Genomic DNA, 13,692 nt, shown 5'->3' with positions numbered 1-13,692 from the left:
AGGCTGAATATGATTTTTTATATGTACATACCACATTTTATCCATTCATATGTGTCAGTGGACACTTGGGTAGGATATATGGTTTGGAAATATTTTCCTGTATTTATTTGTGTTTTTCGTTTCTTTTATTTATCTTTTATCTTTTTATTTATTTATTTATTTGTGTTTTTTCTTTTTCTTTTTCTTTTTTTTTCAGGGTAGTATGGCTGTAGAGAAGTACAGAAGGTTTTAATTTCGATGGAGTCCAGCTTATCTATTTTTCTTTTGTTGCTTGTGCTTTTGATGTCATATGAAAGAATCTGTTGTGAAATCCAAGGTCATGAAGATTTTTTCCCATGTTTTCCTCTAAAAGTTTTACAGATTTAGTTTTTACATTTAGGTCTTTGATCTTTTTTTTTTTTTTTTTTTTTTTGTAGAGACAGAGTCTCACGTTATCGCCCTCATAGAGAGCCATGGCGTCACACTGCTCATAGCAACCTCCAACTCCTGGGCTTAGTCGATTCTCTTCCCTCAGCCTCCGAGTAGTTGGGACTACAGGCACCTGCCACAACGCCTGACTATTTTTCTGTTGTAGTGTGGCCGGGGCTGGGTTTGAACCTGCCATCCTTGGTATATGGGGCCCGCGCCCTACCACTGAGCCACAGGTGCTGCCCAGGTGTTTAATCTGTTTTGAGTTTTTTTTTAATATATATTGTGAGGTAGGGATTCAACTTCTTTTTTTTTTGGCAGGTGTTTATCCAGTTGTCCCAGCGCCATTTGTTGAAAGACTATTTTTTCTCTGTTGAATGGCCTTGGCACTTTTGTCAAATAGGAATTTATTTCTGGACTCTTGATTCAGTTGTGTTGATTTTTATGCCTGTCCTTTTTTTTTTGTTGTTGTTTGTTTTGTTTTGTTTTTATTAAATCATAACTGTGTACACTGATGCGTTTATGGAGTTCAGTGTACTGATTTGATATGAAATGTGAAATGCTTACATTGAACTGATTAAGACATCCATCACAATTACATTCTTTTTTTTCTTTCTTTACTCTTTTTTTTTATTGTTAGGGATTCATTGAGGGTACAATAAACCAGATTACACTGATTGCATTTGTTAGGCAAAGTCCCTCTAATTATATTCTTTTTTTAATAGTTGTGAAATGTACCATCGAATCATGCACGTTAGGTGAGGTTACCCCCAAATATCATCTCTCCACCCACCTCTCCCATCTCTTCCCCTCTTTCTCCTCTTCCCTTCTACTTTCTGGACTATAGTTATGTTTTACAATTTGTATGAATGTGTAGGTGCTTATATATTGATTTCATAGTAGTATTGAATACATTGGATACTTCTTTTTTCTATTCTTGAGATACTTTACTAAGAAGAATATGTTCCAGCTCCATCCAGGTAAACATAAAAGATGTGAAGTCTCAATCTTTTTTTTTATAGCTTCATAGTATTCCATGGTGTATATATACCACAATCTGTTAATCCATTCATGGATCAATGGGCACTTGGGCTGCTTCCATGTTTTGGCAATTATGAATTGGGCTGCAGTAAACATTCTGGTGCAAATGTCTTTTTTTTTTTTTTTTGTAGAGACAGAGTCTTACTTTATCGCCCTCGGTAAGTGCACTGTCCTGATACAGCTCACAGCAACTTCCAATTCCTGGGTTCAGGTGATTCTCTTGCCTCAGCCTCCCAAGTAGCTGGGACTACAGGCTTACATTTTATTGTAAAATGATTTTTGATCATCTGGGTATATACATAGTAGAAGAATTGCAGGATCGAACAGTAGGTCTTCTTTTAGTTCCTTGAGTATTCACCAAACTTCTTTCTAAAAAGGACATATTAGCTTGCATTCCCACCAAAAGTGTAGAAGTGTTCCCTTCTCTGCATATCCACACCAACATCTGTAGTTTTGGGATTTTATTATGTGGGCTAATATTACTGGAGTTAGATGATATTTCAAAGTGGTTTTGATTTCTATTTCTCTGATCATTGAAAATGATGAGCATTTTTTCATGTGTTTATAGTCCATGTACCTGTCTTCTTCAGAGAAGTTTCTGTTCAAGTCTCTTGCCCACATAGAAATGGGGTTATTTGTTTTCTTATTGATTAGTTGGGAGTTCTCTGTGGATTTTAGTTATCAGACCTTTGTTGGAAGTGTAACCTGCAAAAATTTCACATTCTGAAGTTGTCTATTTGCTTTATTTACTTGCTCTTGGCTGTGCAAAAGCTTTTTAGTTTTATCAGATCCTAGTAATGTGTTTTTAGTGTTGTTTCAATTGCCCAGGGGGTCCTCCTCATAAATTATTCTCCTAGGCCAGTTTCTTCAAGTGTTTTCCCTTCACTCTCTTCTAGTATGTTTTATAGTTTTATGTCTTAAGTTTGACTGTTTTATCCAGTGAGAATCAATTTTTGTTAATGGTGAAAGGTGGGGGTCCAGTTTCAGTCTTATACAGGTCTAGTCAGTTCACCTAGCACCATTTGTTAAATAGGGAGTCTTTCCCTCATTGAATGTTTTTGATAGGCTTATCAAAAATCAAATGACGGTAAGTGGCTGGGTTCATCTCTTGTTTCTCTATTCTGTTCCATACATCTACCTCTCTGTTTTTGTGTCGGTACCATGCTGTTTTGATCAGTATAAATTTGTAGTATAGCCTGAAGTCTGATAACATGATACCTCCTGATTTGTTTTGATTTCTGAGTAATGTTGCCTATTCAAGTTTTTTTCTGATTCTATATAAAACGAAGCACTATTTTTTTCAAGCTCTTTGAAGTATGACAATGGTGCTTTAATAGGGATTGCAGTAAATCCGTGGATTGCTTTTGTTAGTATGGACACTTTAACAATGTTCATTCTTCCCAGCCATGAGCATGGTATGTTTTTCCATTTGTTAACATCTTCAGCTATTTCTTTTCTCAGAGTTTCATAATTCTCTTTATAGAGGTCTTTCACATTCTGTGTTAGGTAAATTCCCAGATATTTCATCTTCTTTGATACTATTATAAAAGGAATACAGTCTTTGACTATATTTTCAGCTTGACTATTGTTGCCATATATAAAAGCTACTTTTTTTTTTTTTTTGAGACAGAGTCTCACTATGTTGCCCTCCGTAGAGTGTCATGGCATCACAGCTCACAGTAACCTCAAACTCTTGGGCTTAAGTGATTCTCTTGCCTCAGCCTCCCAAGTAGCTGGGATAACAGGCACCCGCCGCAATGCCTGGCTATTTTTTGTTGTTGTAGTTGTTTTTGTTTAGCTGGCCCCGGGCCTGGCTCGAACCAGGCAGCCTCGGTGCATGTGGCTGCTGCTGTAACCACTCTACTATGAGCACCGAGCCAAAGCTGCTGATTTGTAAGTATTGATTTTGTATCCTGAGATGCTGTTGTATTCTTGATCGCTTCTAAGAGTTTTGTAGTTGAGTCCCTGGGGTTTTCCAGGTATAGGTTCATATCATCTGCAAAGAGTGAGAGTTTGATTTCCTTTGACCCTGTTTGGATAACCTTGATCTCCTTCTCTTGCCTGATTGTGATGGTTAAGTGGAGGCAGTGGGCATCTTGCCTAGTTCCTGATCTAAGCGGAAATGTTTTCAATTTTATTCCATTCAATATGATATTGGCTGTGGGTTTGCTGTTGTTGTATGGCCTCTATCAGTTTACAAAATGTCCCTTCTATGCCTATTTTTTTTAATTTAAGGGTTCTGATTATGAAAGGATGCTAGATATTATCAAAAGCTTTTTCTGCATCAGTTCAGAGAATCATAGTCTTTGTTTTCTATTTTATTTGTAGATTTGTGTATGTTGAACCAACCCTGTAACCCTGGAATAAAACCAACATGATCATGGTATATAATTTTTTTGATGTGTTGTTGAATTCCGTTTGCTACCATCTTATTGAATATTTTTGCATTGATATTCATGAATGATATGGGTATATAATTTTCTTTTTTTGTTGGATCCTTACCCTTGTTGGATCCCCTTTGGGGATCAGGGTGATACTTGCATCATAGAATGTGTTGGGAAGTATTCCTTCTTTTTCTATGCTTTGGAAAAGATTGTATAATATCGGTATAGTTACTCTTTAAAGGTTTGGTAGAATTCTGATGTGACGTCATCTGGTCCCTGACTTTTATTTTTTGTGAGATTTTGTATAGTTGAAGCTGTTTCAGTGATTGATATAGAATCTATTCAGATTTATAATTCTTTCTGGTTGAGTCCAGGAAGGTGGCATGCTTCCAGGTATTGGTCCATTTTCTTCAGATTTTCCATATTTCTGGGAATACAGTTTTTTTTTTTTTTTTAAGTAATCATTGAGGACTTTTTGAATTTCTGAGGTGTCTGTAGTTATTTCTCCTTTATTGTTTCTGATAGACGATAGCAGAGATTTTACTTTTCTGTTTCTGGTTAGGTTGGTAAAAGGTTTATCAATTTTATTAATCTTTTTTTTTTTTCATTGAGACAGAGTCTCACTATGTTGCCCTCTGTAAAGTGCAGTGGCATCATAGCTCACAGCAACTTCAAACTCTTGGGTTCAAGTGGTTCTCTTTCCTCAGCCTCCCAAGTAGTTGGGACTACAGGCACCTGCTTCAACACCCAGCTCTTTTTTGTTGCAGTTGTCATTGTTGTTTAGCAGTCCCTGGCTGGGTTTGAACCCACCACCCTCAGTGTATGTGGCTAGCTCTGTAACCACTGTGCTACGGGCGCTGAGTCAATTTTATTAATCTTTTCAAAAAAAAAGGAAAGTCCAAACTGAGGTCCCCTGGCTCTGCCCTTGGAAGTTCAAACCTGGCATAAGCAGCTCTGTCCTTTAACGTCCAAATTGGGAATGCGTGCTCTGCCCTTGGAAGTCTGAAGCAGGGTCAGCCCCCACCCGTTTTAGTCCCAACCAGTTGTCAGTGGCTCTACTTCTGAAAGTCCCAGTGGGGGTGAGCTCACCTGCCCGGTAGCCCTAACCTGGCATTAGAGACTCCACCCTTGAATGTCTAAATGGTGTGGGGGGGTGGGAGTGGGTCTGCGCGGACCCCCACAGGGCAGTGTCGCTGGTGTTTTTCTCTCCCCAAATCCCTCTCTTCCTACTTCTCACTGTCTCCACTTGAGTCATTGTTTCTGCAGTTCTGTCCATAGAATGTGCAGATCTCCTAGGGAAGGGCCAAACACTCTGGGTTCTGAGGGGGATAGACCTTCAGACCATCGGGCAAGGAGGGAAGGGTATGCTAAAAGTTCAGTATTGTGGGAAGAGTATTTGTTCACTTTTTATGCTGGGCAGGATGATCCCTAGGCTCACAGGTGGGACTTCTCTCGGGGAGGATGCCCAGTATTTTGCGGCTCTCACCCGTGGGGTAAAATGAGAGGTCCTGCTGGCTTGCAGAGAGCCTGCAGTGAGCCTCCCGCCTGGGGGAGAGGTCTCTAGTCTTCTTGGCACTGGGCTTGGTACCTGGTATTTGTTCAATAGGATCCTCTTTCTTTGAGTCACAGGTTGCCACAGCCAAGATGATGTGTACTTGTCTATTTTCTTTCCTATCTCAGCTTCCCTCCTTCATTTTCAGAGGCCAAATCTGTCCAGAATCTCTTACTGGTCCAGAGCCTCTGGCTAAATTTGCCTTTCGTTGGCTATCTTCTTTAATCTGTGTCTGTACTTTTGGCAGTATTCCACATTCTCTTTTCTCTTCCCTCCCCTTCCCTCCCCTTCCCTCCCCTTCCCCTTCCCCTTCCGCTTCCCCTTTTCCTTCTGAGGCGAGGTTCAAACTTGCTGCCCCTGATGTATGGGGTGGTGCAGTAATGGTGGCCAGCTCCAGTACTCCATATTGCTGATCACTGTTGTTTGCAAACAGCAAAACAGTGGTAGTCAAGAATACTGGCAAAATCAGGACATGTGAGTCTTCCTTATTTTTCTTTTTCAAGATTATTTGCCTATTCTTTGTCTCTTTGAATTTAATATGAATTTTATTTATTTTTTTTTATTTTTATTAAATCATAACTGTATACAATGATATGATTATGGGGCATCATACACTCACTTCATAAGCCATTTGACACATTTTTATCACAGTGGTTAACATAGCCTTTCCGGCGTTATCTCAGTTACTGTGCCAAAACATTTACATTCTACATTTACCAAGTTTCGCAAATACCCCTGTAATATGCACCACAGGTGTGATCCCTCCGATTCCCCTCCCTCTACCCACCCCCCCCTTTCCCACTTCCCCCTATTGTTAAGTTGTAGCTGGGTTATAGTTTTCATGTGAGAGTCCCAAATTAGTTTCATAGTAGGGCTGTGTACATTGGGTATTTTTTCTTCCATTCTTGGGATACTTTACTAAGAAGAATATGTTCCAGCTCCATCCATGTAAACATGAAAGAGGTAAAGTCTCCATCTTTCTTTAAGGCTGCATAGTATTCCATGGTATACATATACTAGCTTGTCAGTTTCTACAAAGAATTCAGCTAAGATTCAAACATGGTATCTGTAGATTAGTTTGGGAACTACTGAATCATAAGAATGTTGTTTTTCTTGACATGTTCACGTTCATGAACGTGAGGTATGTTTTTGTTGATTTAGATCTTTAATTTTTCAACAACGTGTTGTGGTTGTCAGAGTATAAGTTTTACATTTCTTTCTGTTAAATGTATTTCTGAGTATTTTATTCCTTTTAAGTCTATATTCTATTATAGATGGAATTTTTTCTTAATTTCATTTTCAGAACATTCATTGTAAATATGTAGACATATAAATTGTTTTTTGTATATACTCTTTTACCCCTTCAGTCTTTTTGAACTCGATTAATTTTAATCATTTTTAAAATGGATTCCTTAGGGTTTTCTATATGCAAGATGTCATATACTAAAAGGGCTAGTTTTTTATCTTCTTTGTCAATCTTGATGCCTTTTTTTTTTTATATACTCACTCTGTATCATATGTTAAGAGTGTGTTTAGTTTTTTTTTTTTTTTTTTTTTGTAGAGACAGAGTCTCGCTTTATGGCCCTCGGTAGAGTGCCGTGGCCTCACACAGCTTACAGCAACCTCCAACTCCTGGGCTTAAGCGATTCTCTTGCCTCAGCCTCCCGAGCAGCTGGGACTACAGGCGCCCGCCACAACGCCTGGCTATTTTTTGGTTGCAGTTCGGCCAGGGCCGGGTTTGAACCCGTCACCCTCGGTATATGGGGCTGGCGCCTTACCAACTGAGCCACAGGCGCCGCCCGTGTGTTTAGTTTTGTAAGAAACTGCAGGACTGTCTTCTATGGTGGCTGTACTGTTTAGCATTCTCTTAGCATTCTCACCAGCAGTAAATCAAGAGTTCCTGTTCCTCCATATCCTACTCAACAGCATTTTCTGTTTTCATATTTATTTTTGCCATTCTACTAGGTGTATAGAGATAGCTCACTGTTGTTTTAATTTACAATTCCTTAGTGACATACTTTGTTGAGCATCTTTCCATATTCTTATTTGCCCCTGCCTATCTTCTTTTGTTCAGATGATTTTTTGCTCATTTTAAAATAAGGTTGTTTGTTTATAATGGTCTAGTTTTAAGAATTCTGTGTATACTTTGGATAATTGTCCTTTATCAAATGCATAATTTGCAAAGATTTTCTCCCAGTATTTGAAGTTTTCTAATATTTATTTATTTTTTTAATTTTTTGAGACAGAGTCTCAAGCTGTCACCTTGGGTAGAGTGCTGTAGTGTCACAGCTCACAGCAACCTCAAACTCTTGGGCTTAAGTGATTCTCTTGCCTCAGCCTCCCAAGTAGCTGGAATTACAGGCACCTACCATAATGCCCAGCTATTTTTTTTGTTGCAATTGTCATTGTTGTTTAACTGGTGTGGGCCAGAATCTAACCTGCCAGCCTGAATGTGTGTGGCCAGTGCCCTACCCACTGACCTATGGGCGCCACCAGTTTTCTACTATTTAGGTGAGGACTTCCATATGATATTCATAAGTTATTTTGGCCTGTAGTTTTCTTTCTGGGATTTTTAGTTTTGGTATCACGGTAGTGCTGATCTCACACAGTGAGTTGGGAAATATTCCCTCTTTTTCTAAGTTTTAGAAGAATTTTTGAAGAATTGGTATTTTTTAAATGTTCAGTGTAGTTCAATGGCGAAGCAATTTTGGCTTTTGCTTTTCTTTGTGTTTTTTTTTTTGTTACTGATTTACCCTTCATTTGTTATAGTTCTATTCACATTGTTTATTTCTTCTTGAGTCATTTTCAGTAGTTTGTGTTTGTTTTGAAATTAGTCTGTTTCATGTAAGTTTTAATTTTTTTGCTGTACAGTTCATAGTATTATTTTATAATCCTTTTATTTCAGTAAAGTTGGTAATAATGTTCCCTCTTACATTTATGATTCTATTAACTTGAAATTTTTTTTTTCTTTTTTTTTTGTAGAGACAGAGTCTCACTGTACCACCCTTGGGTAGAGTGCTGTGGTGTCACAGCTCACAGCAACCTCTTAACTCTTGGGCCTACGCGATTCTCTTGCCTCAGCCTCCCGAGCAGCTGGGACTACAGGCGCCCGCCACAACGCCCGGCTATTTTTTTGTTGCAGTTTGGCCGGGGCTGGGTTTGAACCCGCCACCCTCGGCATATGGGGCCTGCGCCCTCCTCACTGAGCCACACTCTCTGTAGAGTGCAGTGGCATAACAGCTCACAGCAACCTCCAACTCTTGGGCTTAAGTGATTCTCTTGCCTCAGCCTCCCCAGTAGCTGGGACTACAGGCGTCTGCCACAACACCCAGCTATTTTTTTGTTGCAGTTGTCATTGTCGTTTAGCTGGCTTGTGCCGGGTCACCCTCGGTGTATGTGGCTGGTGCTATAACCACTGTGCTACAGGTGCTGAGCCAGTTCAGAGACTCTTAATGCTTACTGCATGTGGCTGGTGCCATAACCACTTTGCTACAGGTGCCGAGCCATTAACTTGAGTCTTATTTCTTTTTTTATTGGTCAGTCTAGTCCAAAGTTTGTTCATCTTTTTTTCCCCCCTTGGTAGGTGAGCGGATGCACCTTAGTAGAGTCTTAAGTTTATGGGCACCATCCTGCTTGTTCATCCTTTTAGATAACTAGCTTTTGTTTTCATTGATTTTCCTCCTTCTATTGTTTTTCTCTTCCCTAGTCCATTAGTTTTATGAGTCTCATCTTTATTATTTCTTCCCTTTTGCTTGCTTTAGATTTAGTTGGCTTTTATTTTTCTAGAATTTTTTGTGAAATGATAAAAAATTTATTAGTATTTTTTATTTATTTTTAGTTTAAGAAGGAGTATAAATTTTCTTTTACTTGGAAGTACCTTACATTATTTATAAATTGCAATAGAAAATGTTGTTTTTATCTGAAGCTGCAAATGTTTAGGTTACATCATTTGCAGTTCTAAGGTATACTTCAAGTTACAGTTGAGCTCTGCACCCAGGAGGCATGCTTGAATATCCTCACATTGTTTACATTAGGTGCCAGTTGCCCTTCTTCCTCCCTCTTCTGCTCCTCCCTCTTCCCCCTTGCTAGACTCTATTTGTGTTTTTTTCTTTTATGTGGATGTGTAGTTGTTTATATATTGGTTTCATATTAGCATTGAGAACATTGGATACTTTTTTCCCCATTCTTGTGATAATTTACCAAGAAGAATGTGTTTTACCTCCATCTGGGTAACACAAAAGATGTAAAGTCTCCATTTTTTCTTATGGCTGAATAGTACTCTATGGTATACTATACCACAGTTTGTTAATCCATTCCTGGGTGGATGGGTACTTGGGTTGCTTCCACAACTTGGCAATTATGAATTGAGCTGCAATAAACCTTGTGGTGCAAATGTCCAAAATGATTTTGTTCTTCTGGGTAGATACCTAGTAATGGGATTGTGGGATCAAATGGAAGGTCAGCTTTTAGTTCTTTGAGAATTCTCCATACTTCTTTCCATAGAGGTTATATTAGTTTGCAATCTCACCAGCAGTGTTCCCTTCTCTCCATATCCATGCCGGCATCTGCACTTTCAGCATTTTGTGATATGGGCTAATCTCACTGGAGTTAGGTGATATCTCAGAGTGGTTTTGATTTGCATTTCTCTGTTGATTAGGGATGATAACTATTTTTTCATGTGTTTTTTGGACATTCATCTGTCATGTTCAGATAAGTTACCGTTCATGTTTCTTGCCCACTCATAAACGGGGTTGTTTGCTCTTGTTGATTAATTTGAATTCTCTGTGGATTCTAGTTATAAGCTCTTTTTGAGATTTATGGCATGCAAAAAGCTTTTCCTAATCCAAAGGCTATATGTTTGCTTTAGTTGTGGTACTTAGTTCTGCACCTTAGCTGTGAAGAAGCTTTTTAATCTTGATCATGTCCCATTTATTTATTTTTGGTGTTGCTGTGATTGCCAAGGAAGTCTTTTTCATAAAATCTTTACACAGGCCAATTTTGTCAAATGTTTGTCCTACACTCTTTTCTAGAATTTTTATTGTTTCATGTCTTAAATTGAAATCTTTTATCCAGCAAGACTCAATTTTTGTCGATGGTAAGAGATGTGGGTCCAATTTAGGTTTTGTACATGTGGCTAACCAGTTCTTCCCAGCACCATTTGTTAAATAGAGATTCTTTTCCCCAGTGCATGCTTTTGTTTGGTTTATCAAAGATTAGATGGTGATATGTGGCTTGGTTTATCTCTAGGGTCTGTATTTTATTCCATGTATCTATATTTCTGTTTTTATGTCAGTACCATGTTCTTTTGATAACTATAGACTTGTAGTATATCCTAAAGTCTGGTAATGTGATGCCTCCTGATTTGTTTTTATTTCTGAACATTGTATTGGCTATTTAGTTTTTTTCTGTCTTGACATAAAATGAAGTACTATTTTTTTCAAGTTCTTCAAAGTATGATGTTGGTGCTTTGATGGAGATTGCATTATATCTATCGATCTCTTTGGATAGTATGGACATTTTAATGATGTTAATTTTTCGAATCCCGGAGCATGGTATGTTCTTCCATCTGTTAATGTCTTCTGCTATTTGTTTTCTCAGGTCTCATAGTTCTCTTTATAGAGATCCTTCACATACCTTTTTAGATATATTCCTAGATGTTTCATCTTCTTTGGAGCTACTGTAAAAGGTATTGTGTCTTTGATTTGGTTATCAGCTTAACTGTTATTGGTGTATATGAAGGGTACTGATTTGTGGATATTGATTTTGTACTCCATGACGTTACTACATTTCTTGATCACTTCTAAGAGCTTTGTACTTCAGTCCCTGGGGTTTTCCAGGTGTAAGATCATGTCATCTGCAAAGAGCAAGAGTTTGACCTTTTCTGTTTCCATTTGAATACCCTTGATCTCCTTCTCTTGCCTGATTACACTGGCCAGGACTTTCAGCACTGTGTTGAATAGCAGTGGCAATCCTGGGCATCCTTTTCTAGTTCCAGTTCTGAGTGGAAATGCTTTCAGTTTACTCCATTCAATATGATATTGGCTGTGACTTTATTGTAGATGACCTCTATCAGGTTAAGAAATATCCCACCTATGCCTTACAATAAAATTTTCTTTAAAGAAATTTAATGCTTTATAAGGAGGGGTTAGTATGTCATAGGAAAGTAATTCTAATGAGAAATCTTTTCTAGGAATATTTTAATGTAATATATTACCAATACTGCAATTTCAACCAACTTGAAATTGGTTCATGGAGTTACAAGTATTCATATTCTGAAGAGATAAGTAATGGTATTTGTTTCCTTTTTAGATAAAATTGGTGGTTCTGGAAATAACTCTGATATGATGGAAAACAACAAGGAAGAGGTAAGAATGATTTGACAGATTTTAAAAACATATATTAGCTTATAATAATCAACTAGATTATATGTCATTGGATTTCTTCTAGTCAATACATGCATATGTTTAAGGCTTCTGTTATACCCAGTTGTCACTATGATCCTTCATAATGATCCTTCAGTTTGGTAGTTTTCCAGTTTGATAAGATGTTCATTATTTCAATTGTGGTGATTCACTTTAGTTTGCCTAAAGTCAGACAACTGAAGGCTTGCTAATAGATAGGTATTTAGTTAACTACCATTGTATTGCACCAGTGGTTTTGAGGTAGGTGTTATGGGTATAACTCCATGGTTCTAAAATCTTTCAAAACTTAGTATTCAGTCTCCTAAGCATTATTATAGCAACTCATACTGAGGTCTTTCTCCTGATATACAGTTCTACAACAGTGTTTGGAGATTTCTTTCACTTAGGGTGAAAAATTCAGTGTAATATAACATATTGATTATTTTGGAAAAATAAGGGTAAATTTAGTATTTCAAAGCAAGTTGTAGAAGTTACTCCATGCCATTTGTTAGCATAGAGAAGAATGACATATTATAGATTCTTAAAACTCCTTATGTCTTTTCAAATCTGATTACTTCTGCACCTTTATTTGTCTTTCTTGACTGGGACCAGGATCATGATAACAGCTGTGTACCTCCTCCCTTCTGCCCATGCATGCAATGGCAACCATTTTAAAAAACAGAAATTTAATCTTCAGTCAAGGAAATCTGATAATAAATAAGAATTAGTTTTTGTATTTCCTTTTAGAAAAACATTCTGGGTATATAAACAGAATCTCATTATATTACTGTATCAAGGATCTTACTATAGGGAAATAGATGATTATAGGGATGGATGTTGTTTTGAGAATTTACTCACCTTTGTATTTATGTCTCATGTTTAGGGAACTAGCTCTTCAGAAAAATTCAAATCTTCAGGATCATCACGATCAAAGAGGTTGGTTGATGTTGAAGGGAAGCAAAGTTATTTTCTTTTGCAGCTTCTTTTATGTTTCTAAAAATATCTTTTTTTCCCCTAAACTTCAAGCACTGCTATTTTAAGTAAGCTGTTTTATACAAATATACATATTTGTATTTTTTATTTATTTATTTTTTTTAGAGACAGAGTCTCACTTTGTCACCCTCGGTAGAGTGCCATGGTGTCACACAGCTCACGGCAACCTCCAACCTCTGGTCTTAGGCGATTCTCTTGTCTCAGCCTCTGGAGTAGCTGGGACTACAGATGCCCGCCAAATGCCTGGCTATTTTTTGTTGCAGTTTTGCTGGGGCTGGTTTTGAACCCACCACCCTCGGTATATGGGGCTGGTGCCCTACCCATTGAGTCACAGGTGCCGCCCCAATATATATATTTTTAAATGAGCAGTATAATGTAATGAGTTCTTTTATATTTATTAGCTGGTTTCAACAATTATTAATTCATTCCAACTTTGAATTTTAAAGGTATTTGAAAGAAGTATTCATTATGTATTAGTGGCCCTTGAAATATATAGTTCCTTTTTTTAGATAATATATGTGCTCAAAAAAAGAGAAAGGATAAATATTGAATGCCTCATGAGGCAATATAGGTTTTGTAAGAGTTATGTGAAAATGTCTGGGAAGGGGAGTTAGGTAGTCATCATAACTGTAAGTTATAAGGAGATTAAGGGATGGTAAAAATACCTTTTTGTACTAAATTGTCAAAAGAGGTTTACACATAAGTACCAAAACTACTTCTAAGCATACTGTAATGCCCCAAATGCTGTGGAGTATAGTTCTTAGTAGAAGTTTGCTGCGTAGTCTGTTGGAATTTTGTTGTTTCTAACCAGAGGGAATGTCTTAGTAATAACAGCTTGCTTGTTATTATTCTCTAAAGTAGTGAATCTTAAAGAGTGCCCTTTAAGATCCCCTGGTAGCTTTTGCAAAGTACA

The 13,692-nt window shown here is 37.6% G+C and overlaps 1 protein-coding gene across 10 annotated transcripts in view; it reads left to right on the top strand.

Moving 5' to 3' along the window:
* Positions 1-13,692, top strand: part of ATRX (ATRX chromatin remodeler) — a 357,519-nt gene that overhangs the window by 106,073 nt on the left and 237,754 nt on the right. For 5 of the 10 annotated variants that reach the window (XM_053579355.1, XM_053579353.1, XM_053579350.1 and 2 more), the window contains exons 3-5: positions 1,581-1,607; positions 11,695-11,750; positions 12,670-12,722. In XM_053579355.1, coding sequence (XP_053435330.1) covers positions 1,581-1,607; positions 11,695-11,750; positions 12,670-12,722 — 136 coding nt within the window. The remainder of the gene's footprint in view (positions 1-1,580; positions 1,608-11,694; positions 11,751-12,669; positions 12,723-13,692) is intronic. The other 5 variants (XM_053579351.1, XM_053579357.1, XM_053579356.1 and 2 more) reach the window with 1 other exon arrangement.

The sequence above is a fragment of the Nycticebus coucang genome, chromosome X (assembly GCF_027406575.1).
Source record: "Nycticebus coucang isolate mNycCou1 chromosome X, mNycCou1.pri, whole genome shotgun sequence".
Lineage (NCBI taxonomy): Eukaryota > Metazoa > Chordata > Mammalia > Primates > Lorisidae > Nycticebus > Nycticebus coucang.
This window is presented reverse-complemented; position numbering and strand designations above follow the sequence as displayed.